This window comes from Lissotriton vulgaris, chromosome 8, assembly GCF_964263255.1.
Source record: "Lissotriton vulgaris chromosome 8, aLisVul1.2, whole genome shotgun sequence".
In the NCBI taxonomy this organism is placed as follows: Eukaryota; Metazoa; Chordata; class Amphibia; order Caudata; family Salamandridae; genus Lissotriton; species Lissotriton vulgaris.
In genome coordinates this window covers 1,110,736,399-1,110,764,042 of record NC_141696.1, presented here as the reverse complement: position 1 = coordinate 1,110,764,042, position 27,644 = coordinate 1,110,736,399, and the positions used below count along the sequence as shown (strand labels likewise).

Below are 27,644 nucleotides of genomic sequence, written 5' to 3'. Positions count from 1 at the left end.
AATTAAAATTCTGATTCAAGACCAAAATATTGATATTTTCTTCCTAACGGAAACATGGCTAACGTCTCATTCTGAAGCCGACATTGTCAACATGCTTCCCCAAGACTACCTCATTCAATATCAGAATAGAATGAAGGGAAAAGGAGGTGGACTTGCGATTATCTATAGAAACCTCTTCACTTGCAGGATACAAGCAGGAGGAATTGAGGACTGCGAAAGCATCCACTTCTCAATTCAACTAAATCCCAACAATTCCCTTTCAGGTATCCTTATATACCGACCTCCTAGTAGCCTAGGAAACTTTGTGAGCTCATTATTAGAGACCTCTATCTCAGCCTGCACTTCGGCCCCAAATTCCATCCTGCTCGGAGATTTAAACTTGCACTTTGAGGACAGAAAAGATAAAATTGCCGCTAACTTAATTTCCGAACTAAAAGCACTGGATCTTCACTTAATCAATTCAGAGGCAACCCATAGTAAGGGACATCTTTTAGACCCCCTTTTCACTAATCTGCCAAAAATTGAGGTTCAGTCCGCACTTCCCCTTCCCTGGTCAGATCATTTTTTCATCCCATTTACCTGGCAAATTCCCTTAAAAACCTCTCACATACCTACCCCCAAAGAACACGACAGAATATGGTCCAGACTCTCATTTGAGCACTGGACCCAGGAGCTAACACGCTCCGCTGGCAGTCCCAGACCCTGCAACAGCAGACAACAACTTCACTAGCTGGCTTACCTCTTCCCTGGACACAATCGCTCCTAAGAGAGACGTAAAGACAAAAAGTAAGAAATTCAAATCTCCATGGTATTCACAAGAACTTAGGAACCTAAGGAAAAATTGCAAAATCCATGAGAGGAAATGGAGGAAAAACTGGGATCCTCTCATCAAGGCAGATTATAAAACAGCAATGAGGTCCTATAAAGTAGCACGCAAAGCAGCCCAATCCTCTTTTTTTGAAAAGAAAATTAAGGAAGCATCTAATTCAACCCGTGAGACTTATGCAATAGTTAAAGAGCTCCTTAAAATACCTAATCCCCCCCCCAATTATCAACCCACGGTCGCTAGATGCAACCAAATAGCAGGTTATTTTCAAAATAAAATCACCAATATCCTGCAATCACTCCCCCCCAAAACAGATCACAGTCCCCTGGTGGCCCCTACATCTTCCACCACCACTCCAACACTGGATAGCTTTAACTTGATGTCCAATGAGGACTTTTTAAAAGCTCTCTCAGACCTAAAAAGTGGCTCCCCCAATGATCCCGCCCCCATCCGCATTCTTAAACAAATCGGACCCACTATCGCCTACCTGGCTACTAACCTTATTAACGCCTCCCTTAGCCAAGGTGTAGTCCCCCCCAATTGGAAACATGCAATTGTTAAGGCACTACAGAAGAAACCAGGCCACGACCCCTCAGATCTGTCTAACCTTCGCCCTATCTCTCTTTTACCAGGCCTGAGCAAGATTGCAGAGAGGGCAGTCAATCAGCAAGTGTCTACCTTCCTCGAATCTAACAACCTCCTCCGCCCCTCGCAGACAGGCTTCCGTCCAGGGCAGGGGACCGAGACAGCTCTTCTCAAAGTGGTCGAGGAGACCAGATGCATCTTGGATTCAGGGGGATCGGTTTTACTGATCCTCCTGGATCTAAGCGCTGCATTCGACACGGTTGACCACGAGATTTTAATCCAGCGTTTATCCGGGCTGGGGGTGAGGGGCACGGCACTCCGTTGGCTCTCATCTTTCTTAGAAAACCGCACCTTTCAGGTTTGCGAAGGGAACATACGATCTGACATCCTTCCCCTCCAGTGTGGGGTTCCCCAGGGCTCTTCATTGAGCCCTACACTTTTTAACACCTATATGGCCCCCCTGGAGGATGTGGTCACCCCTTTTGGGATAAAAGCCGTCACATACGCTGACGACACCCAAATGGTTGTTTCATTTTCGCTTGAAGAAGACAAACTGAAAAACCTCCATGACTGCCTAGAAGGCATTCATGGTTGGATGTCCAACTCAAGGCTGAAGCTAAATGGCTCAAAGACTGAGCTTATGCTGCTGGGACATCAAGTACCATCCCTTCCCCCTACCATGTGGCCACCATGCCTAGGACCTATCCCAGAACTCAAATCTGAGATTAAAAGTCTGGGCTTTTGGATGGAACAGAACCTCTCCATGATAACACAGGCAAAAAAAACTGCCGGTACATGTGTGGGTCTATTACGGTCAACCAGAAAAATTCTCCCTCTACTCCCAGCACCATCCCAGAAAACGCTCATTCAAGGTCTAATACTGTCAAGATTAGACTACTGCAACGCTCTTTTCCTGGCAGCCCCGGAAGCTACGGTTAATGTTCTGCAGAGAACACAAAATGCCGCAGCAAGAATTCTCACGGGGACCTCTCGCAGAGAATCAGCCAAACCTGCCCTTAAAGCACTACATTGGCTGCCGATCCGCGAGAGGATCAAATTTAAAGCTCTGTGTTCCACTCACAAGGCCCTGCACAATCTAGGACCCCCAATACTTAAAGCCATGCTCTCCTTATACAAACCCAATAGACCCCTACGATCAGCCCAAGGCAACTTGGCCATGGTACATCGAACAAAAAAAGCCCGGACTGGAGGACGTCGATTCTCGGTTATGGCCGCCACCATCTGGAATACCCTGCCAATCCTACTGCGTTCTGAGCCGAATCACATGAAATTCCGGAAACTTCTCAAGACTCACCTGTTCCCTCAATAACCTCCGCCTTATTCCCCCCACTTTCACCTTCAGCTGTTTCTTGCAATCTCAGCGCTGGGACGCTTCCGGGCAGCCATGCGCTATATAAAACCCAAATTCATTCATTCATTCATTCATTAACTCACTGTTATTACTTCACTGTTTTCATTAACATCTGCAACACCTTTGAAGTTAACTCTACACCCCTAGTACTCTCTCTATCGAGAGCTTCTAAAACTATTCTTGGACTACATTGTTTGAGTTATGCATAATGATTGCACAAACTAGTAAACATCTTTTAGTTGCCCAAAAGATTCATGTTCACTTTGCACAATTGTAAAGGACGTACAGAGTTCCTAAATGTGTTACAAATGTTTTTAACGTTTTAGCTTATAAATTCTAAGTATCTTCTCGCCCTTCATTTTCTAACTCTGAAAAGGTATCGTGAACTCATAAACTCTCTTTCCCTAAAGAGTGCAGCGAAGTAGACTGCTTCTAATATCAGATAGAAAACCAAAGGAAATGATGGACGGAGCGTTGACAATACAAGCACTCACCCCCAGTCAACTGATCTGGGTTTAATCCATAACCGTTCTTTAGCCCACTCTGCCACCCCAGTTCAGACATGGCCATATGCTAATCAGTCTGACCCTGTGCCTCATGGGAACAGTCCAACCCGAACTGCTAAGCCATGCCTTCCCTGGACCGGAAACAAGCTACAGAGGACTTGTTTCTGGCATTTCAGCCGTCTTCAGCCCGGCTTGCTTGAATCCAGTGGCAACGTGAGCAAGGGACTCACGTCTGAGCATATCCTGCCAACTTATGGCGAACAAAGAAAACCAAAGGAAATGATGGACGGAGCGTTGACAATACAAGCACTCACCCCCAGTCAACTGATCTGGGTTTAATCCATCACCGTTCTTTAGCCCACTCTGCCACCCCAGTTCAGACATGGCCATATGCAAATCAGTCTGACCCTGTGCCTCATGGGAACAGTCCAGCCCGAACTGCCAAGCCATGCCTTCCCTGGACCGGAAACAAGCTAACACTTATGGCGAACAAAGAAAACCAAAGGAAATGATGGACAATACAAACACTCACCCCCAGTCAACTGATCTGGGTTTAATCCATCACCGTCCCAATCAGGGTCAAGTATATACATTGAATTTTTCAATCCAGTATTGCAGAGAGATTGTATTCCTCTCGTTTATAGATGCAAACTTGCTTGTGTTTCCATTTATTACTTGATGGATGTAAATATTATAAGTAGTGGATTCAATTCGATATGTAAATTGCTACATGGTGTAACAGGTTAAAATCAAATTATATAGATGGTAGGAAGAAGTTTGCTGAGTTACATGGTTGGGCTGGACATAAATAATACATGTAGTCATTTTAGGGTAAAATATGAAAATTAAATATTTAACCTAGTCACTGTTGTTCCTATGGAGTCATTCAAAACTTCCACAAAAATCAGTATATTTCTACAGTTTCTTTAATTATTCGTATTGTGTCGAATCAGGTGTGACTTTCCTCTTGTAATCACAAAACCATACTCCATTCACTGGCTACCCTGTGGGCCCACATAAACTGGTATTGTATTATGAGACCCGTAAAAAGCTTCAAACAGACTCCAGATCCTAGAAGTCCATAGACAGCAAATACACAAATACATTTTCAGTTTAGGGACACTCTCCAAGTCAATGTTAGTGGTTATAATGTCTGCATTCAAGAAAGTAAGGGCATTTTCCTCTCAAATGGACAAGGACACAAAACGTACTAATCTGAAGGTCTAGCCCTGTGACGCTGCATTGGTGATTGCTTTATGACCCATAAAAACTGGCTGTACTTTCGCCATGAGCTGGATGATAACTATGCCATGCTGCCCTGATTCCTTCAAGGAGGAGTATACGTTTATGTAGAGAGGGGTGCAGTTCTGGACCACATGATGTCCAAGAGCCTTACTAATGCAGCTTTCGTCCATTTCCTAAAAACACGAGCATCAATGAAGCATAAGACTCAAGCCCATGTAATTTGTCTCCTTTTCTGAAAACCTACATTCTTAATCTGGGTTTAGAGTAGGGGACTTTTCCCCAATTCTCCCTACAGGCCTTGAGTCCTCCGAGTTCTGTCTTCATCAGCTTCTGCAGCTGCCACAAGACTGCTGGGAGTCGCCAGTTGTGGTTTGAGTCTTTCTAAGAATCATAATTGAATCTCTTTATCTGCAACATTTTTCCAGGAACAATCAACTGTTTTTAATTCTATTTACTTTCTAACTCTTGTCTAGCATCCTCTGCATTTATTCCTGCTTTGCAGATTGTTTGCATTACACAATATCTTCCTCTGTTCTCACTAAACGTATTGTACAGATTTTTCTTTGATGTTTTTGAATTGATTGATTAGTGAAATCTATATTTCATAGAAGCTTCTAATTGTGTATTTTTTGCAATTGAGCTCTTTTGCATGATCTAGTGAATCACACGAATGCCTACCAGAAAACCGATTGTAACTCACTCGTGTAGTATCTTTTTGCTTATCTCCTTTGGTTCCATGGGATAAGAGGTTTGAATCCCAGGACAGTGCTATCTACCTTTCGATAACATTATCATTTTGTCGGGGGCCAGTGGCCCCTATTAGTAAAGCGCTCGCAGCAATTCAGCTTGTGGAGTATAGCATAAAAATATACTTTTTCTGTTAATGATTATTTTGGAGCACAACAGTAAGTACCTTCTACCACAGTCACTGTCAAGCCACCACCAAATGATATTGCCTGTTTCCTCCAGCATTTCACTTTATAGTATTATCATTGGACACCCATTCCAGTTTTTAATATTGCATGCTGTTATTAAGGACACAGTGACTTTGTGTACTTGCCAAAGAAGGGATATTTTCTTTGATTTGGACAATTTGGAGCTATAGAAATGAAGTGAAGAGTTTTAAACTAAAAGGCCAAAGTATTTAGGCTTCAGAATTCAAGAAGAGTGAACTGAATTGCTCCATGCTCAGAAGCCAAATCTTCGACGTGTCAGCCTAGAAGCTTTACTGAAACACTACAATCCAGAGAGCACGCATTAAGGCACCAAGGTTATGTGGTTTAGTAGAAAAAGTTATTTGAATTAAGTGCATTTGTCCAGATGATTAACTATTATTGTTTCTTGTATTTTTTTCTTGTTTTCAGTTGAGGCCTCTTGTCAAAATGGAGATGAATCATTGGAAACTATTGAAGCTGCAGAGGCACTTCTCAACATGGACTCCCCTGGGCCGATGCTAGATGAAAAGAGGATATGTAAGTGTGAACTTGTTGGTACACGGACGTACCCTGCATGGTACCCATGCCATGAGTGCACAATTGCTTGTAAAATATTGCTTGTGAAATTGGCGTCTTGACTTTGTTTGCCCATGGCCTCATGCTGATCTAGCTTGGGACTAGGCATGTCCCTGGTAATGTAAGCTCTTAAATCTATTCTGTGGCCTGCAGGGGAGCAAAAAGCATGCTCTTGTAGTAGGCATAAGCCTTTCCCAGGGGTAGGTAAAATAAACCGATGATGGCAGCGTACCAAGTTTTTGTCAATTAGATGATTTTCTGTGTCAGGGAAGTCCGCTATTATATGAACCCCCAGTTCCTTGCACTGACATTCTGCGTGTGTGTTCAGTACATGTACGTGGAGAGAGTTTGTCGCACTGAAGTGAAGGAGGATTGAGACATGAATTCCTTTGGAAATTCAATGAGGACCTTTTTGCCCCTTGGTAGATGGAAGGGGTGAGATGTGGAACTTCTGCTGCGTGACCAGGGCTGGTGTCATGATGGAATTCTACATTTAATGATAATCAAAGCAAGCACATTGCTCCTTAAGTATGTAAAAAAGGTTTATTAAAGGAATGACTGCATCGCTGTGTGTTTTTCTTGCATATGTTAAACAACCACCTCCATTATTGTTGCGGTACATTATGTGTGCATCAATTATTTGTAGCCAAGTTAATTTTTTTCATTAGAGGAGACATTTTTGGAGACTTTAGTCTATTTGTCAATTTCAGTTAGGGGGGGTCAGGAAACTCATCCCTGATGGAGGGGTGTGACCTGTGGGGCAAGGGAGAAAACGTGAGAAGGATGCATTCCACTTAGCACACAATAATACATAAATACATCTTGCAACAGTGATCTTGAAGACGTCAGCTTGAAGAAGTCAGATGCTGGACTGTTCTGCGTTATAATTAGATCTAGGTCACTGGAACCCAATGGAGAACTTTAAAGAAATGCCTCTTTTTGCATGATTACACCCCAAGTTTATGGATGCTGCTGCTGCTTTTTTTTACTCTTGGGAGTTTACAGAGTCCTACCAAACAGGCTTCAATTCCAGTGCTCTGATCCTTTGTATTATTGGCTCACCCACATTTGGCTTAAGTTAACCCCTTCGACACTGATGACGAGCTGGGCTCGTCATGGTGTAGCCCGCTCGCACACTGATGACGAGCCCAGCTCGTCACGCAAAGTGCGATTTTGAAAAACCCAGCGCGCTAGCGGAATTCCGCTAGCGCGCATGCGGTTAACTTACTTAAAAGTCCCTAGTAAATGGCACCAAAGGTACCCATGGCCCATAAGTTTAAAGTGTCCCTCATGGACTGCAGCACAGTGTTTGCCAAAGCAAAGCATGACTCTCAGTCCAACATTGCTGCCTGGCGGAGCAGTTTTTAAACTGCTAACACAAGTTTGCTTTAAAGTAATGGCACAACCCAAGCCTACCTTTTTATTACTATTTCTAAGTCAGACATAAGGCTGGTCTACTGAGCCCAGATGCATTATATTAAAAAGATGGACATGCATTTGTTAACTCTTTCATGTCCGGACTGTAAAAAAATCTGCATTGTCATTTTTACTGTGGAATAGCTAGTATCCTCATTGGCCAGTTCAGAGTTACAGGCAGATAACTCAGAAGTGCTAACTTCTAAATAGGGCTACTAAATATGATACTTCAATGTATCAAACAAATCGTTGCATTAAACCCGACTTGATGCTCAAGTTAAATTTAATGTAACTTTTGCACAAACGACAACTTCAAAAAATTGCCACTTTGTTGCCCAAATTTCAAGTGATCGTTTACGGTTGCACACATGTTGCTATCTTCGAGAAAGCCTTCTCGCCTGCTGAGGAGAGATGTGAACTAATCTCAGGAAAGAACACAAAAGGCTTGCAGAGGAAAAAGGTGTGACCTCCGCCTGGCTGGATGGCAAAGGAGGGTGAGAGCCCAAAAGGCGTGCTTCAAAGAGTAAGTCTCCTTTGCAGGAAAAATGATAGTCACACACAAGAGGGGCTGCTCTTTTGTTTTAGCAGACAGGCCAGCATCTCTGACAGAGAGGGAGAAGCCCTCTATTGGCAGGAGACTGTCTAGTACGGAACGGAGTTGAAGTCAACCGACGCAGCTAGGCCCGAAGGCTACGCATGATGTTTTCTTGACCGAAGATGAAGAGTTTTCCGATCTAATGATACTCTGAGAATAATGAAACGCATACAAGAACAATACCATCGAGGGTACAGTGGATTGCACACGGAGTGGAACCCGAACAGCGGTTTCAAACTGGAGCACCGCAAACAACGTCTGAACTCAATGGCGGAAAGAAAACAATCTAACAATGGATTCAATGGCCATGCACACCATCACCAAAAGGAGGAATCACCTTGCCTCGTGACTGAAAAAGACTTCTTCGAAGAAAAACAACTTGCAAACATCTGGACCCAATACTTAATGGCAGGAGTATGCAAAGCATGTGAATCTACAGCTCTACATGCCAAGAACAGATGCTTTCAGGGTAAGTAACATAGGGGTAGATGTACAACCGTTTTTTGCACTCGCAAATGGGAATTTGGCCCATTTGCAACCACAAAATAGGTCAGCCCCATGTACAAACCATATTTTTCGAGTTGCTAACCTATTAGCGACTCGCAAAATATGGTTTGCAACTCGCTGTTAGGAAGGGGCGTGGCAAAGGCGTCCCTTCCTAATAGCGAGTCTCACACCAATGTATGATTTTTTTGCAACCGTGATTTGCAGCTGCAAAACACTCGCAGTTTACCCCCCTTTTCAAAAGGGTGGCAAGCCAATCGCAAACAGGAAGGGGACCCCTTCCCCTTTGTGAATGGGTGCAAAAATATTTTTTAAGAGCAGGCAATGGTCCCAGGGACCATTGCCTACCCTTAAAAAATGTAACTGAAAAATTTAATTTTTCTTTATTAAATGCATCCCGTTTCATTTAAGGAAAACGGGCTGCATTTAAAAAAACAAGCTGCTTAATTTAAAAAGCAGTCTCAGACATGGTGGTCTGCTGACCCCAGCGGGCCACCATCCCTGGGAGTGCTAGCCATTCCCGATGGGGTTTCAAATTGCGCTTGTCTCATGATTATTGCTAAGGCATGCAATTTGCGACCCCATTAGGAATCGCAAACAGTGTCTGAGACACTGTTGAACATTGCATTTTGCGAGTCGCAGATTGAGTCACAATTTCACGCAATTTGCAACTTGCAAATAGCAGGCGTCGTACATCTGGCCCAGAATCCTCATTTTTTTGTTTAAAAATTAATATTACCAGAACTCTACAGTGGATTTTTGTCGTTGAGATATCTATTTAAATTCGCAAAAACAAACTATTTTTATAAATTGGTCTCCTGAGTTTTATTGTGTTGCGTTTTCTTTTTATTCAACTTGTACACAAACGAAACTGGCTAGACCTGATACAGCACTGTCTTCATTACACTGTGAGGTGGTATAACCGCACCATATGATGAACCACTTTCCTCACAAGAACCATAATTTGGAATGGAATGAGAACGCCTTCTCTTGGTTGTATGACATAACATTGCCTGCATTTTACAATGCATTCCTTCACCACTCATGTCTTTACCACGAATATACCTTTAGCATGCATGCCTTTACAACACAAAGTAAGTATATCTAAGGTATGTGAAACCCATATATCTATCTAATATATATATGTGTGTGTGTATATATATATATATATATATATATATATATATATATATATGAACAAGTCCTCGCCACACGCCACAAGCGCTAACAACTTGCTGCTGGTTTGGAATGACGATGAGCTGAAACCCAATCTGGTGCCAAATAAATGTGCTTTATTCGTGCATCTTAACGCCCAGCATGTCCGCCATGACGCGTTTCGCCTGTGTCCACAGGCTTGATCACATGATATGTTAACAAACACTGATGAGGGTACTTATAGTAAACATAGAAGGCGGGATATTTAGACCACCATTCTTGCACTGAAACAATGGATACTGAAAAAATACTCTTGGTGGATTTAAACATTTTGACAATAAAAGACAAAAATGCACGTATCCAACCAATAGACAATTTACAATATTTACAACAATAAATATGTGCAAATTACGCAATATAGATGAAATAATACATAATAGTATACTCCTAAAAACATCTATATACATATTAATATCCATTTCATTTTTAAAGTGCTGATACAACCCAAGTGGGTTTTGTAAAGTGCATATCGAATTCAATCAATTGGCTGTAAATTAATAGTACCCCCTCGCTCAGTGAGGAACCAATGTGCAAGTATTGTGCAAAGTGTTGCTATGAAGTGTATAGTGCATTAGTTAAAAAATTATTTTGGGTAAAGAGGAACTCCCTATATTCATTCCTACTCTAATTGATGTTAATAACTGCTATGGCGTTTCATTAGGCTGATTAAATATCAAAATACTCTATGCTAAGATGGAGATTGCAACTTGGAAAACATACATACATACCACTGAAGACTACTTGGACCCCGCAAAATCTATATGCAAGTGTACAAATCTTCACTCCCATTCAGACCCCCCGGAGTCTTGCTGTCGAGTTCTATTATGTATCTAGTTTCCAATAGTCGTAGTAACGCCTCCCTGTTACCACCCCGATTCAAAGGCATCACACAATCTATAACATAGTATTGCAGATGCTTAGGATCACCTTCATGAGTACTTTCGAAATGGCGGGCCACCGGATACGCTTGATCTTTTCCAACGATGGCCCTAATGGGTTGCAGAACCCGTTTGTGAGCAGGCAGTCGTGTACTCCCTACATACCTTAACTCACAAGGGCAATGCAACACATAAACAGCATATTCTGTCTTGCAGGTTAGTCGTTTCTTTATGGGTACTGGTGCCTCTTTGAATGGAACCTGATAATGGGTCTTGTTGCAGCCGTATCGACAGGCTTTGCAAACAAAATACTTTTTGAATCCTCCACTCAGTGCCATCCAAGTCCCTAGAACAGGTGCCTCCAAATGGTTGTTGACTAATTTATCCGACATGGGCATAGATTTTCTAAAGATTAGCTCTGTTTTTTTTTCAACCAACCCACCGATGACAGGATCCCCTGTCACTAAATTCCAATTTCTATAGAAAATCTTTCTGATTTCACTGTGTTGTCTGTTGAATGTGACAATTGCCCTGGGTTGACTAGATGCAGTGTCTTCAATCAATCCCTCTGTAGATTCTCTAAGTGCTAGAGCCTGAGTTCTTGTGATAGCTCTGGAACGGTCCATCGCCCTATTGAGGACCTCCTCCGAGAACCCTCTGGCTAGGAACCGCTTCTTGCTGTCTTCTTGGGCCCTAAAGCACTCCTGATCTGTACTACAGATCCTCCTGATACGCAACATTTCCCCAAAAGGAATGCTGTGTATCAGGTGGTGGGGATGTTGGCTTGCCGCATGCAAGACAGTATTGCCTGCTGTCTGCTTTCTATGCAATCTAGTAGCTAGTCCTCCATCAGCTGTATACACCTCTATATCCAGAAGGCAAACAGATGTATTGTCTATTGCAGAGGTGAATTGTAAATTCAAATCGTTGTTGTTTAACTCCTCTACAAATAGTTGTGCCTCTTCCCTGGTGCCCTGCCAGACCAAAAATAAATCATCAATGTATCTAAGATAGAGGGGAACATGGTTTTGCATGGTGACTAGATGTTGTCCCATGAGGACCTGCTCCTCCCACCATCCCATATGCAAGCATGCTAGGCTGGGGGAAAAGCAGGCCCCCATAGCCACTCCCCTAATCTGCTCGTACACTTGATTATTAAGCAAAAAATAATTTTGCTCTAAACAGACCTGGATCATGGACAAAAGCATTTTGTTGTGCGATGAAAAATTCATGGCACGTTTGTTCAGGTAGTGCTTAACTGCCCTTATCCCATCACAGTGTTTTATAGAAGTGTACAGAGAAGGCACATTAAGTGTCATGAGCAAACATTCTGAATTCCAGACAACATCATTAAATTTTCGGATAAAATCTGAGGAGTCCTGCACATATGACCTTAAGCCTTTGACCCAGTCCTGCAAAAAGTAATCAATGTACTTCAAAATGTTCTCAGTTGAGCTGTTGATGGCAGAGATAATGGGACGTCCAGGTGGCATGTCCACGCTTTTATGAACTTTCGGTATCAGGTAGAATGATGGTTTCACCGGGTGTTCTTTCTTGAGAAAACCAAATTCCTCTTTGGAGATGAGATTTCCACTTCTCCATGCTACTAATTTGGAATTTTGATCTTGCCAAGCTGTTTTTATTGCTGCCAAATTGCTCTTTTTGTAACATAAGGGGTCCTGTAGTTGATTCTCCGACTCACTTTTGTAAATTTGGCGCGGCCACAATACAATATTTCCGCCTTTGTCCGCTTGTCGGACAATTATATTTTTGTTTGAATCAAATTTTTTTATCAAGTTGTTGTAACTTTGATTCATTTTGTTAATGGCGGCATGCTTATTGTTTGTGGCTGTATACAATTTTTTCAGATCCTTGGTGATAAGTTCCTGATAAACATCCAAGTTATCGTGGGTCATGATAGGCTGGAACACAGATTTGGGTTTGAAAGGGGTACTACTAATTCCTTGATCTACATTTGATGTTACTAATGGAACTGATGTTGATGGCCCCGATTCTCCCTGCAAGGCCCAAATTTCTTCAAAACCAGTGCGATCCCCTGCTTCCAATAATGTTGGACTGCTGGGTATCTCCATACATTTTTTTCTGGTGGGTTGTAACAAGAAGAATTTCTTTAATTTGAGCTTTCTCACAAATCTATATGCGTCCATTCTGGTGTCCACACAATTGAAATTGCATGGTGGGCAATAAGACAAGCCTAGGATTGTTTCATCCTTCTTCGTGAGCTGTACATTCGTGAGGTTTATTATTGAGCTGGGGTGGTCCCCTGTATTTGATTGCGGGATTGCTTGTTCGAGCGACCCTTTTGCGGCCTTTTCTCGCTGTCTGATTTTTCTTTTGCGCCTTTCATTGCGCTTGCGATTTGCCCTTTGTTGCCTGCTCGTCCGCCTGTCTGAACACGTGGTCTCAAAGTGTCTTGGCGGTCCTGGCACAAACAGCTTACTTCCTGTGCCAGGGACAGCTTTGTAAACCCCACTGCTGATGTTGCTGCCAACTCATTCTCCGGATCACTTTCCGCTGCTGAACTTGCATCAGTAGATGATACTGTGGCTGAGGTATCTTCTGCTTGATTTGTGCGAGTCTTCCTGGCTTGCGCTTTCACATTCTCATACCTCTTGGCAAAGGTAAAAATGTGTCCGTTAAGATAGCCTATACGGTCTCGTTCAAATTTGTACGCTTTCTGTTTTTTAATTGCGTCCTCATCTTTGCCCAGCCTTATCATCATGTCAGCCCTCATTTTGACCGTCGCTTCACTTGACCCCATACTGGCTATTTCTATCTCCAGTTGTTCAATTTCTGCTTGTAATTTGCAGCGATCACTTTATGCATATTTGACAAGGATAGCCATTAATTTGCTTGATGACTCCAAATTGGTTTCGGCCCATTCCGTTAACATAGCTAGGTCGGGGGTCTCGTAACTAGGAGCCAAACTTATGCGCAGACCTCTTGGTACACGACCAACTTGCAAGTATCTGGAAAGGGATTTATTCTCCCACCACTTGGATTGTTCTGTTTTCATCAACTTTTCTAATTTTCTGAAGAGATCCCTTGTGGTTGGATTAGTTACTACGTTCGTAGCCTGCCCTGAAACGCCCGATCCTCCAGCCGGAGAAGCCACAAATAGCATATCGGCTGCCTCCTCCCGGTTCCGCAACACATCCGCGGACATCTTTGCTGTTTCTTATGGCAATTATTCAAGCACTGCACCAGTGTTGGATGGCAAAACGCTACACTCAAAAATTGAATACTCGCTCTGTCATCCAGGCACACTCCTCACTGAAATGTCTGTTTTCCCCTACCTTCACTGGGCTACCGGTTCACCGTCCGATCTGCCGATTCGGGTGGCGCCGACTCCCTTCGCGCGGCAGGCTTCTCCTCAGTATTCAGGGGCTCTGGGCGGCTCACTCCACGCGGAGTCGTGTAAAATCAGTTCCGAAGTACGGAACCAACTGCTTCCTGCCGCCGAGCCCACAAAGGGGGAGGGGTTTCGCTCGCACCACCGAAAGCCTCCTTGGTGCATCAAAATGAACAAGTCCTCGCCACACGCCACAAGCCCTACCAACTTGCTGCTGGTTTGGAATGACGATGAGCTGAAACCCAATCTGTTGCCAAACAAAGGTGCTTTATTCGTGCATCTTAACGCCCAGCATGTCCGCCATGACGCGTTTCGCCTGTGTCCACAGGCTTGATCACATGATGTGTTAACAAACACTGATAAGGGTACTTATAGTAAACCTAGAAGGCGGTATATTTAGACCACCGTTCTTGTACTGAAACAATGGATACTGAAAAAATACTCTAGGTGGATTTAAACATTTTGACAATAAATAATAATAAATATATTCAAGGTATGTGAAACCCATATATCTATCTATATATCTATCTCTCTCTCTCTATATATATATATATATATATATACATATATATTCGCTCCAAATCACTTCTCGTATTTAAGAAGTTCACCCAGACACTCAGAGCTTGCTTGTAAATCCTTTATTTCAGCAAGTGAAAAGTCACGACGCGTTTCACCATTACGGCTTGTTCACGCTCGCCAGACCAACCTAAGCGGCCATTTTTAAATCCACAACACACTCTCCGTGAAAAATCATGTGACACACAGTGTAGGCACGGCGGACATCTTTGTCTAGGCAGTTAATACATTAATAGTGTATAATACATACATAAAGTGTAAAGTATACGCTACCCAGTACTGTGCTTGTTGACGTACGTTGCTATTATCATATATTGCATATGTAAATTGCATGATTTCACATATTTCAAGAAACTTAAAACCATTACAGCAAATTCGATGCAATGATAGTCAGTGTCAATTTCATACAGACAATAGCGTACTTTACATGATTGCACTCGTTCCGAGATATTTCAATTATCTGCATCATGATAATGTAAACTCCATCTCCAGTATTATGGAAACTGTAACGTAATAGGTAGCGAGTCTGTACGTTCTTATCACACCCTAGTGGGCCAATCAGCAACTTAGAATCATATCAGGTTTAGGATATTTTAATCTTTTTAGATGGCACTGGAGGCATATGTGGCAGTTCGTATGAAATTACCATGATGTCACAGACTCGTCTGAGGTTTCAGTTTCGAACATAATGCCCACTGGGGCAAGGACTTTGTGCGGAATTAGAATACATGATTGAAATTTTGGCCTTCCTAAACCTGTAAATAGGAACTGAGATATATCGGTACATTTGGGGCAAATAATTGCAAAAAATGATGCTACATATAATTTTACCCACTTGAATGCGATAGTAAGATCGGGGATATGATTCTAAGATGCTGATTGGCCCACTAGGGCGTGATAAGAACGTACAGACTCGCTACCTATTACGTTACAGTTTCCATAATACTGGAGATGGAGTTTACATTATCATGATGCAGATAATTGAAATATCTCGGAACGAGTGCACTCATGTAAAGTACGCTATTGTCTGTATGAAATTGACACTGACTATCATTGCATCGAATTTGCTGTAATGGTTTTAAGTTTCTTGAAATATGTGAAATCATGCAATTTGCAAATGCAATATATGATAATACACGTACGTCAACAAGCACAGTACTGGGTAGCGTATACTTTACACTTTATGTATGTATTATACAATATTAATGTATTAACTGCCTAGACAAAGATGTCCGCCGTGCCTACACTGTGTGTCACATGATTTTTCACGGAGGGTGTGTTGTGGATTTAAAAATGGCCGCTTAGGTTGGTCTGGCGAGCGTGAACAAGCTGCAATGGTGAAACGCGTCGTGACTTTTCACTTGCTGAAATAAAGGATTTACAAGCAAGCTCTGAGTGTCTGGGTGAACTTCTTAAATACGAGAAGTGATTTGGAGCGAATACGGAGGTCTGCCGGTGACCTGACCTGGACCGCTCGTGACAGCTGAACCGCTCATACTGGCATTGGTGGAGTGTTTTGATATATATAAATAAATATATATATATATATATATATATATATATATTGTATGTATGTATATTCAAGCCTCCTTACTCCAGTAAACGCCACCGCCTACCAGAACAGCGGGTGTGTCGTCATAATCAAGACCTCCGTAGTCAGGTCCTCATGAATTCTGCTCTCTCCTGTAGCAAAGCAACACGAGTTGACGACACTTTGTGCTGGTCAAATTAATTTATTTAAGTCAGCTCTTCGGACGCGTTTCGCCAGTCCAGCAGGCTTGTTCACCAAAGTTTTACATATCTCAAGTGACCATTTTAACCGCTGTGCACATTACAATCCTCACGTGACATGACTACAAAATAACATTTTTAATTTTCAAACGGAATTTATTGATGTAAATGAATTTTCTTACGTATGGGATATGAGAAAAACTACGAGTCTGTTTTCCTCCTCAGTTATTTTGTAGTCATGTCACGTGAGGGTTGTAATGTGCACCGTGGTTAAAATGGCCACTTGAGATATGTAAAACTTTGTTGAACAAGCCTGCTGGACAGGCGAAGAGCTGACTTAAACAAATTAATTTGGCCAGCACAAAGTGTTGTTAACTCGTGTTGCTTTGCTACAGGAGAGAGCAGAATATATATGTGTGTATATATATATATATATATATATTTATTTATTTATTTATTTTTTTATTGGGGGGAGATATTTTTTTTTTGTTATTTTACAATTGAATATTTTCTTAATGGGGGTGAGGGGACCTCCCCATTTGTTTTTTATTATATTTTCTGTACCCTACCACCCTATCCCCTTACCCTACCCTAAAAACACCCATACCACTCAATACCCTCATCCTCCGCTAAACCCCCATAACACCCTTACCAACCAATACCCTCAACCAACTTCTAAACCCTAAAAATACATTTACCACCTTATGCCCCTACCCACTCTAAAAACACCATTACCACCCTATACCCTTACTCATCCCTAAACCCTAAAAGCACTGTACCCGTAGTTCAGGTTTCCTCCAAAGATGATGTATGGGTAAAGGTGAGCCAGGAGGACAGGGTCTCTCCTGTCTCCCCAAAGAGGACCATCAAATTAGACCCTCTACATTCTCGTGTGGGGTAATTGAGGAACGTTGCCTACATGACACATGTAGTGGGTTGGCAAGACTGGTGGTGACCAGAATCAACAGATATAATTGCCAAGTGAAGCTGAACATGGATAGAGAGAGAAACCAGTTGCCATGCAGTCTGAAGCCTGGACACCAATAGAAATCCTTTGTTTCACAAGTAATACAGCAACTCTGAAAACTCCTAATTGTAAAGGGGACACTGACAGGCATGCATATCAAGGTAATGCAGATCCGCAGTTCACTGACTTAAAATTCACAGCAAAACGTTGCCAGAACTATGACACCTGGTTAAAGCTGACGATAAACCAGTACATCAAAAATGTATTATAGACCAGTTTACACTAAATCAAAAATAAGGAATAAAGAGTTAAGTGCACCATACGTGCAGCACTTGATTTCAGCTGCTGCTGTTCCTCCTTTACGGCAGGGGAGGGTGGTCCCGCCTGCTGCGAGCGCAGCAGTAAACCAATGTTCATAATAAAATTTTCTTATGGCCATTTTATTATGATGTGTGTGCCACCAGTGAGTGTAATGCCGAGAGTGAATCTTTGATTGATCAACATAGCAGTAATGGCACCATAAAGTGCAGAGTGCGCTTCTCAGATTGGGCTGGCTGTCTTGCACCTGCAAGCCTGACTTGCCCACTTCTGCCTGCACCTATTCAACAACTGTGTTAAACAGACGGGGGATTGCACAGGCACCCATTTGCAAAAGGAGTGCTGGGATAGCCTGCTCCATCCAATCCTGACACTTCTCTCATGCTGAAAACAGTATGTGAGCAGCTGCAGGATTGGTTAGGTTTGCGTTGGTGTGAACTGGGAGTTTTATCCGACCTCGGAAAAACAGCAGCCTAGAAGGTAGAATCTCCATTTATACTTACCTTGTTCGGCAGCACCATGACTGATAGTGAGCTTAGTTTACTGGGCATCTGACTCAGACTTAAAACAGCAATGAATTTGAAGGGACCCAGTTGTCCTCAGCAAGCCCCAAAATTCTGGAGCCATAAAAATGTGAAAACCAATCAAGTGAGGTTGCACAAGTGCTCCCTGATATGATGTATAGGCTTTTGCGCAGGGGATCTGCACCTTACGGAAGGCAGCCTACAATGGGCTTCTGTGTGCTAAGGAGTGTTTTAAAATTCCATACATTGAACAGTTTATAAGAGTTCAATGTCTGCACCGTGTGCCAGCACATCTAACTGGTTAGAGTAGAGGGGGGTCACTTGCAGTGCATAATCTCCTATGTAGGATTCAGAAGCAGGGGCACTGGGTAAAAATCAGAGAAACTAACATGTAATAGGCCCAATCAGCAGCATCTTTTCTTATTCTTTGCCACTCTCGGGGTTCTCGATCCTCCATGACCAGAACCGGAGTGGCTTTAAGATGGGCACAGGAAGAGCCCTGAGGTCAGAATGCAGCGTCTGCCCGCAGACTCACTCCTGTGAGCTGCGCCCAATCTATTGATGCTTTCCATGGTTCACGCCATTGACTGGCTTCAATCATTTATCAGGCAGCGCATCCCACGGGACCATTCGAGACTCTGGGAGAGGAGCAAATGTTCCCTAGTGGCGCTGGTGGAATTTGAAAGTGATGGGGTATAAAAGTTCTGTATGAGTGCCCTGTGATGCGTGAGCGTAGCGAGCGAGCCTGACTGCCATAAGGGGAGCATGGGAGCTTTTCCCCAACCAACAGTGCCCCCCCTCTCTCACATGTATTCGTTTTATAGCGCCTCTCATACCAGTGTAGGGTGTTGCAGCTCTTTAAATCACACACAAATACAGAGCCAATGAATCATACGTGTATAAATCAGTGTATAGAAAATATTACATAAGACAAAGGGGCCTACAAGGTGTAGGATTCATGTAATCCATACTGGTAGGCATTTATAAGATTGCTTGGTCTGGAAAAGCACACTATCCGGATTCCGAGCATAACACAGTGGTTAGTGTTAGCTTTGCTAATAAGAATTTATTTCTACCCAAACAAACCCTTTATAACAACATTGGGATAATTAAAGGCACAGAAAAAATCATAACTTTCTAATATGTACCATGCAGCTTGCCTGAAGCCCAGAGAAGGCACCGGAGGGGCAGGGGGCTCTGCTCTTTGGGGGTTAGTTTCCTTCTGTGACAACAGGCATTGTTAAATTTGACACACTGTCAACATATTTTCCTCTTGTGATCTCTCCCTGGTGCATTACTTCCTCTGTGACCCTTAGCTACTCTCTAAGAAAACTAGGCCAAGTTAAAAATATGCTGTGACCGTTATAAACTAGAGGAATTCAGGTAATGATACTGCAGCATGACCATAGGGTCAGAAATATACTCCGTTGGCGAGCAGGAGTAAAAATGGATAGCTTGTGAATGGGTCATGAAAAAATTAATTTGTGGTTTTTTACAAATGTCCGAGGACATTACCACCATGAATCTCCACTTCCCTCCCCAGGGAGTAGATTTACTCACTCAGGGATGAAAGAATAATTTTTTTCCCGAGAGTAAATCCATGTTTTGTAAATCCCAAATATGGATTTATATTTGTAAATCTGTGTATTTGCTACGTATGTTGAAAGGGGTGCAAAAATTGAGAATCTAACCAAACCTATTATGTAAATGAAGTATGTGCTTCATGCAAATGTTTTCTTTTCAGTTGTATTTAACAATCTAAAATCAAATAGACTACCTAAACTCGTATTAATGACTGGTAGCAGGTAAGGGTAGTGGAGCGCCGAGAGACACAACTATTTTGGCCCCTTGTTAGAGTGCTTTATATTGTGCAGATGAGGCATGAGTGGAAGGGAATTGCGGAAAACGCATGTGCTACGAACGTGCACCCCAATTCAGGAAGGGATGTTGAAAGGATGCTTGAAAAGAGCAAAGGGCCTATTGATAGCACAGCCTGGGGTTTGATAGAACTTAGAAGGAGGGCAATAGCTTAGTTTTGAAAATTTGTTTGAAGAGAACATGATTGACCTCCTTAGTTGGTAAGAAGGAAATAAGTGAATGGGTTAGTAATAGCTGACCAAAATGGAATTTGAGGAAGGTCTCAAGGTTAGAGCAGAAGCTTCAATGAGGTGGCTGAAGTGATTCCAGCAAACTGTGAAGCAGTGTGTTAGGTATCTGTAAAGGCAAGAGCAGTGTAAAATGTAAAAGTAAATCCGTATTTGTAAAGCACAAACTACTCACTCTTACTGGTCTGAAGGCGCTGCGTGCCGTTGTGGAAATTAAGTGAACTATTGCCGAGAGTCACATGGTGCTGACCTGAGCTGCCGGGGTTCGAACCGTGAACCCTGTGCTCCGATGTCAGCTGCCTTGGCCGCTGCACCACACCTCTCCACCTGTGCAGTGTGCAGCTTGTATTGGGGTCTTGCACCACGTTTAGATGTGTTTGTTGCAGATGGCGCTTTAATGCAAAACAATGTTTGCTACACGAAAATCAAAGACCAATCCAGTGGGTTTCATCCATTGTTTACTTGGAAATCCTGGTGCTTGATGCAGAACCACCACTTAAGCAGGTATTGCAGGCAGAAGGCAGACTTGGTTTGAGGCTATACCTGGTAATTGCCGGATAGGCTAGGATCGTTATGGAGGTTTTGAATATGGGCTCTGATGAGAAACCAATCTCCAATCTCCAACAGTAAAGATTTGTAGGCCAGAAATCAACACAATGTTTTCAATGTAATTGTGTGAGGGAAGAATGGAGTGTAGGGAGGTGAGAACAGAAACTGGAGTTCTTGACTTAATCTCAACAGGAACCATATGACCAAAAGCACTTGCGATGCATCTTTTTCCCACTGCCTTTGTTTCTTAAAATGTCTTGGAAGCACCTTTCTCACTATTCTGATTGGTCCAGCTTCTGCTTAAGCTGGTAGTACCCTTCCATTGTGTCACAGCCCCATCCGTCACACTCTGGCCCTCCACTATGTCCAGGTACCATATAGCAGTCGGTTTGTTCATACTTTCTCACAGTGCCCTTGAATAAAACCATTCTTTCCTTGCTCTTGACTTCGTCAGAATGTGACACAGCCTGGGATCCAGCATTGCAGCGGATACAGTTATATTTGGAAGTTCCAGTAGGAGATTATCATATGGGGAAGAGAAGTCATTCTTAGGATATCTTCCATAAATGAATCTCCGTATAACTAGAAATCTTTTGAAACGTGGTTTATATCCATTCATTTTGTGCCAGGCAGACCAGGGTATTTCTCTCATCTGGCGAGAAATATGCTTAGTAGTCATAGTGGGGTTCAATGTGTTTTTGAACAACAAAACACTGGATGTTCATTAAAACCATAATTAGTATGGTGCTTTGAAGTTGTAAACAATTAATTAGCACTTCTAAAATCTATTATGTAGTATTCACCTCAAATTGTACCTCATGGACTGCAGTATACCTTCCATTAGGTATGGGACGTGTTACAGCATGATGAACAATGTTTGATGAAGTGATTTTAGGTAGAACAAGGAGAGACTAAGAAGCCTCCTTTCCAATCAGAAGCCAGCGTTTTGCTTTGATGATGACACTGGCCAATTAAAAAGATGGGCGTGGCTTCAACTCCGCCTCCGAGAGCTTCGGAATCTGTATTGATTCCAAGAAGCTCTTGAATGCTGAGAGCAGCGCATGCGCTGCTTTCGACAGCCGAGACCTAACAAATGCAAGTACTGTGAAGGTGGGCTGGAAGATTGTGGAGCTATGCATTTGTTGGAAGTTTGGCTTAATGCATTTTTGCATTGTTTTTGACTCTGTAGCGAATCTGTTCTGTACGTCTGAAGATGACATGGTTGGTACCCCAATCACCCACTTATCTGTGACGGTAGATGGTATCCCCGAAGTGATGGAGGTGCACCAACTTCAGCAGGGATACGCTAATCTGCCAAAAGAGGCTATGCTTGAGGCATCGAAGAAAAAGAAAGGTATGTAACACATCTTAATAGTATGAAAGAAGAACAAATCATGTGGACCATAGTGCAATACATTTGCTTGTAGCATGTTGATAATGTTGCTGGTGTGTGCAGCAGGTCCCATGTACTGCAGTGCTGCAGACTGTATATCCTGCATGAAGTCCTGCTTGTTCAGTGCTGCCTTCATTACATGTCATGATGCTGTGTTCTGTTCATAACATGCAGGGCTGTTTTTGGATGCCATGCTGTTTACATATTAGAATATGTAATTGCGCAGTTTACTACTACTAAATATTTTCCTGTTGCTAATGCATCAATGGAGTCGGCCACAATGCGATTACGAATTATAGTTATGAAAATAAGGTTATTTTTTTTCTGAATTTTGATAATTTCTCTTTCTGGTCGTAAGGGAACAGCCCCCTTCTTCCACCAAACAGTAAAAAGTATGTCCATTCTGTCTTTCAATACTGTGATAAGATACTACAATGAAGTGAAGACATTGGGTTAAGAGCACAAATCGTTCTTATAAAGTGTGTTGCATATAAAGGACAGTGTACTGTTCAACACCTCATACCTCCCCTATTGCCAACACAAGAAGTCAGTGGCAGGGCCTCTAAATTGAGAAAACATGATCATATACTTTCACACCAAAACAGGAGTTAGCTGAACATTCTGGACGATTGGCAATCTGGATAAAGACAGTGTTCAAGTCCCGAGTAAATAGCATTACCACAGTCCAGGGGGCTGATGTTTTATGACCCTGGGGTAGAAACTGATGTGGCCCATCACGTGGCCCATCACATTGGTAAATTCACTCGGATTGTAAGTTGGTGCTCGACATGCCATGGAATTGTTACTTGTGACCGGTTCACAGGTTTACCATTGGGCCTGGAGACACAGCCAAAGTGCTAATAAGTCCAGACCCTCCGGCGGAAGTCCAGGGAGCTTTGTCCTCTGTAGACAGGAGTACAAACTGAGAGGAAATACCTCTTACATATATAAGCACCTTAGCGCGTGCTTCACATACAGGGCACTGATAATCACATAGATCCCTGTAACACCCCCACACGTAGGTCCTGAAGAAAGCTAGTTTAATAAAAAGGCCTGGCTGAAACTAGTCGACCACACTGGACGTGGGAGACCATAAGTCAACACGTCCCAAGCCTTTTTTTTAACCTCTGCCTGGGGCCCACCAATAAAGTAACCGTTAGGGACCCCAAGGACAGAATTTTAAAATCTCACACAGCACACTCACCTTCCAAAAAAAACGCTCCGCGGTAAACTGGTGTCGCAGCACAACTGAGGCGCACTCGTGCCTCTGGTGGGGCCCGATAATGAAGCATGCCACCAACTAGGTTGGTGGGTGAGGGCCTTCATACTAAACCAAATGGTTTCCCATGTAGACACATAGCACACAGACATAGCTAGTTCTTTGATCAGCCACTATATCCCAAGGGAAACGAACTAGCTACTCTAGTTTCTCTCTCCTTGAATAACAGAACAAAAAAGAATTGTTAGTGAAGCACTCTTCTTCAAGCCAAGGGAAAGAAAAACCCAATCATGCAAAAGAATTCTTGATGTGACTCCAGTATCAACAGTTTGTCAGTACTTGTAGACGTTTGCCTGTTACTCGTTCCTTAAGGTAGCCTAAACGACCCTGGGTGGTGAACTCTGCTCTGTTTGCAGAGTTTTCTACACTCGGAAGCACGCAGAGTTCCCAAAACTCAAGTTGGTGATCTAGGAAAATCCACCTCCGGCAAGGTTTTTCGCCGCTCGCCAATGTCTAATTGGCGAGCGAGGATAATCAATCTCTTGGTGTGATTTCTCAATATGGGCCGTTGGATTTCTCAATGCTAGTGCTCGGGGTAGGTCACAACCACTCTTGTTGAGAAACCCTCCTTTCGCGTTGAGAAAGCTGCAGCGCAAGGAGAAAATCTACTCAAGCAGTAGCAAGGAAGCTTCTCCTCTTGCGCTGCACATGATGCTGTTCGCAATGATTTTTTAGCACAGGACAAACACCCGGCGCTCAAAATTACCACTAACCGCATGACCCTAATGCACTAGTAGAACTCGGTGTAGCACGTTAAAGTTTTTTTGTCACTTCAGGTAGTTCCGCCCAGGCCAAGTCTAAACAGGCTGATTCAGCAGGAGCGTTTACGTCTCTTTGTTTTGATTGGATAGCGTGTATCCATTCACATCTGATGCCAGGCATATGAAGCACTATATTCTTTACTTCTCTCTACCCCTCCTCCACACTCCTCTCTTTATTAATAACCAACCCCTTAGAATGCAAGCTTTCTCCTAGTGTCCTTGAGTGCTGCCCAGCTCCATATCACTTAACTTCCTTCTTAAATTTATCTTTTTATTATTCCAGTATGATTGTGTGTTAATGCACGCATTTGTGTGTCTGCCATCTTTGCGTGACATTTTCTGTGCTTTACGAAAATCTATTTAGATTGCAGAAGCAGATGGAGATGCACAGACATCCACCATCACCATCTTTTTGGTTTAATTCTCTTTATTGGTTTTCGAATGGCATATAGAAACAGAACCTCCAGCTCCTGGGGGACAATTCAAGTAGGACAGTATACAGTGTGCAAGGTAAGTTCTACAGAGTAAATGCTAGGAGCAGGTCAACAAAGAAGGGTTCCCAACAGGGAAAAAAAATCAAAAACCAAACCCCCCTCCCTCCCCCAGAAACCCCCCTACCGTCCCCCCCACCCCCTATCCAACATTGCTAAGGGAACAAGCATTTACAATGCAATGGTTTTGCCTTTGTTAAAGTTAGAGCTATTGGCATTGCTCTTGACATTATTTTTATTTGTTTTTTTTTTAACATAAATAAATGGCATTGTCATTTACAATGCCACTAGCTTTATCTCTCGCAAATGACACACACAAACACACACAGAGCCCCCACACACACACCCACACAGAGCCCCCCACACACACAGCCACACACAGCCCCCCCACACACACAGCCACACATAGCCCCCCACACACACAGCCACACACAGCCCCCCACACACACAGCCACACAAAGCTCCCCACACACACAGCCACACAGAGCCCTCCACGCACCCACACAGAGCCTTCCACACACACCCAAACAGCACAAGCAGGCAACAGGGGCACACGGAGGCACAAGCAGGCAACAGGGGCACACGGAGGCACAAGCAGGCAACAGGGGCACACGGAGGCACAAGCAGGCAACAGGGGCACACGGAGGCACAAGCAGGCAACAGGAGCACACGGAGGCACAAGCAGGCAACAGGGGCACACGGAGGCACAAGCAGGCGACAGGGGCACGAAAACTGAGGCACAAGCAGGCGACAGGGGCACGAAAACTGAGGCACAAGCAGGCAACAGGGGCACACGGAGGCACAAGCAGGCAACAGGGGCACACGGAGGCACAAGCAGACAACAGGGTCACGAAAACAAGCACAAGCAGGCAAAAGGGTCACAAGCAGGAATTGTAATTTAGACGGGGCTGAAGTGGAGAACGGTCAGTAGGGAAGTAGTGCGGCTGGTGCAGTGGTACCAGGCTGAAAGGTGAGAGGGGCTGTCTGCACCCCAGTTTGGACAGTTTCCACTACCTAACAGGGATTGGTGGGAGGGGGGCGTACTTCTTGCTTGCTTTAGGGCTGTTACTTCGGGGACGCAGTGCACGCTCTTGCCTGCTGCCGCCGGGACACAACAACAGGCAGGGAGAGGGCAGGCTGGGAGAGGGCAGGCTGGGTGACAAGAGGCTGGGAGAGTACAGGCTGGGAAGCAGAGAGGGTCTTAACTGAGAAGTCTGCCAACGCGGAGCTCTCCGGGGCGCAGAGCAGCAGCAGGGCCCAGCAGAGCAGGGCAGGGGGCGGCAGGGAGGATAGGGCAGGCTGGGAGAGGGCAGGCTGGGAGAGGGCAGGCTGGGAGAGGGCAGGCTGGGAGAGGGCAGGCTGGGAGAGGGCAGGCTGCGAGAGGGCAGGCTGCGAGAGTACAGGCTGCGAGAGTACAGGCTGCAAGAGGACAGGCTGCAAGAGGACAGGCTGGGAGAGGACAGGCTGGGAGAGGGCAGGCTGGGAGAGGGCAGGCTGGGAGAGGGCAGGCTGGGTGACGACAGGCTGGGAGAGGACAGGCTGGGAAGCAGAGAGGGTCTTAACTGAGAAGTCTGCCAGCGCGGAGCTCTCCGGGGCGCAGAGCAGCAGCAGGTCCCAGCAGAGCAGGGCGGGGGGCGGCAGGGGCTCGCAGAGGTGTCTCCTGGGGCAGCCGCCCAGGTCCACCATGGTTTGGCTCCGAGCCCCAAGCTCACATGGTGCCAGCCCTCCTCCGGGGTAGGCGCTTCACACCTTTGTGACACTTCACACCCCTTCACTGGCCTCTTTTTAACAGAAGGCGATGGTTGTCAAGCTACGCTCCTTGCTAATAAACTAGCGGGTCAAAAAGGGACATTTGCACCTAAAGTATCGGAGAAACCGATACTGGAAACACACACAAGGGCTGAAGTAATGTGCTTAATTAATTGTATTCAACGCACTTCAATTTAACATATATGAGATATGATCACATTTACAGGAGCACATTATGCATTTTACGGACCTTCATTTGAAAACATGGACACATAAAACGTAGACTCAACCATGCATACTAAGGCCGAGGGAGACAGCCTGGCATCTGATATATTGGGTATCACCGGTTCTTGTCCTTGTGTCTCGTCCATGCAACGAAAGTACTGACATTCTCGGATGGGTGTGCGCTTACCTATGAGCAGGGCATATAGGATCTGAATGAGGGGCTCGTGTTTCAGCCCCCTAAAGGCAGTGCTGGGGATCCGCTCCAGAATCCCCTCGTAGATGATGCGCCGTGCCACCTCCTGGTCCGAGGGCTGAAATTCCCGAATGTAAACCTGGTCCTTGGTCCTGGCATCCTCCTCTTCAGCGGCGACAAAGGACGAGGAGACCGGGGCAGCTGCTGGCATCAAGGGCCACATCTGGGAGGAGGACACGATCTGGGCATCTTTCTGTGTGCTCCCCGGTTGCGTGTCCTGATGAACCTCATGGCCTACCCAGGACCCGGCACCCGCACACCTCCTGTCCAACTATGTAGACATGGCTACCCTGCCAGACACCCGGTGCTACTAATCAATGACATGGCTGAACACTAGATAGCCTTGTGCAAAGCATTACCGCAAGGGCAGCTTGTCCACAAGTTAATGTGGACCACCAATGCCAGTTCTGCGAGCTCCTGCGCACTTTCTGGCCCTCGTGTCAACACAATCCGCGCCTAGTGACCGCCCAACTAGTATTAGCTGTGTTCTGTCCTTGCATCCAGATATATGATCCAGCCAGACCAACAAACCTGCGCATGTCAAGGTTGTTGGCTTTGAAGACTGTGGTCTGCATGTATTCTAGCAAAGCTCCCACTTAAAGCCACTAAAGCAGGGACTGCAGCGAGGCGGTGATCATATGGTAGCCGGATGGCGCCCGCAGTGTTGGGGGCGGAGCGATGTATCCCTTGGAAGTGC

General features: G+C 44.2%; 1 protein-coding gene across 14 annotated transcripts in view; it reads left to right on the top strand.

Moving 5' to 3' along the window:
* The window catches only part of ELF1 (E74 like ETS transcription factor 1), a 665,417-nt gene that overhangs the window by 605,053 nt on the left and 32,720 nt on the right, over positions 1-27,644 (top strand). For all 14 annotated transcript variants that reach the window (XM_086934931.1, XM_086934923.1, XM_086934918.1 and 11 more), the window contains 2 exons: positions 5,899-6,006; positions 21,986-22,150. In XM_086934931.1, the coding sequence (XP_086791057.1) occupies positions 5,899-6,006; positions 21,986-22,150 (273 nt within the window). The remainder of the gene's footprint in view (positions 1-5,898; positions 6,007-21,985; positions 22,151-27,644) is intronic.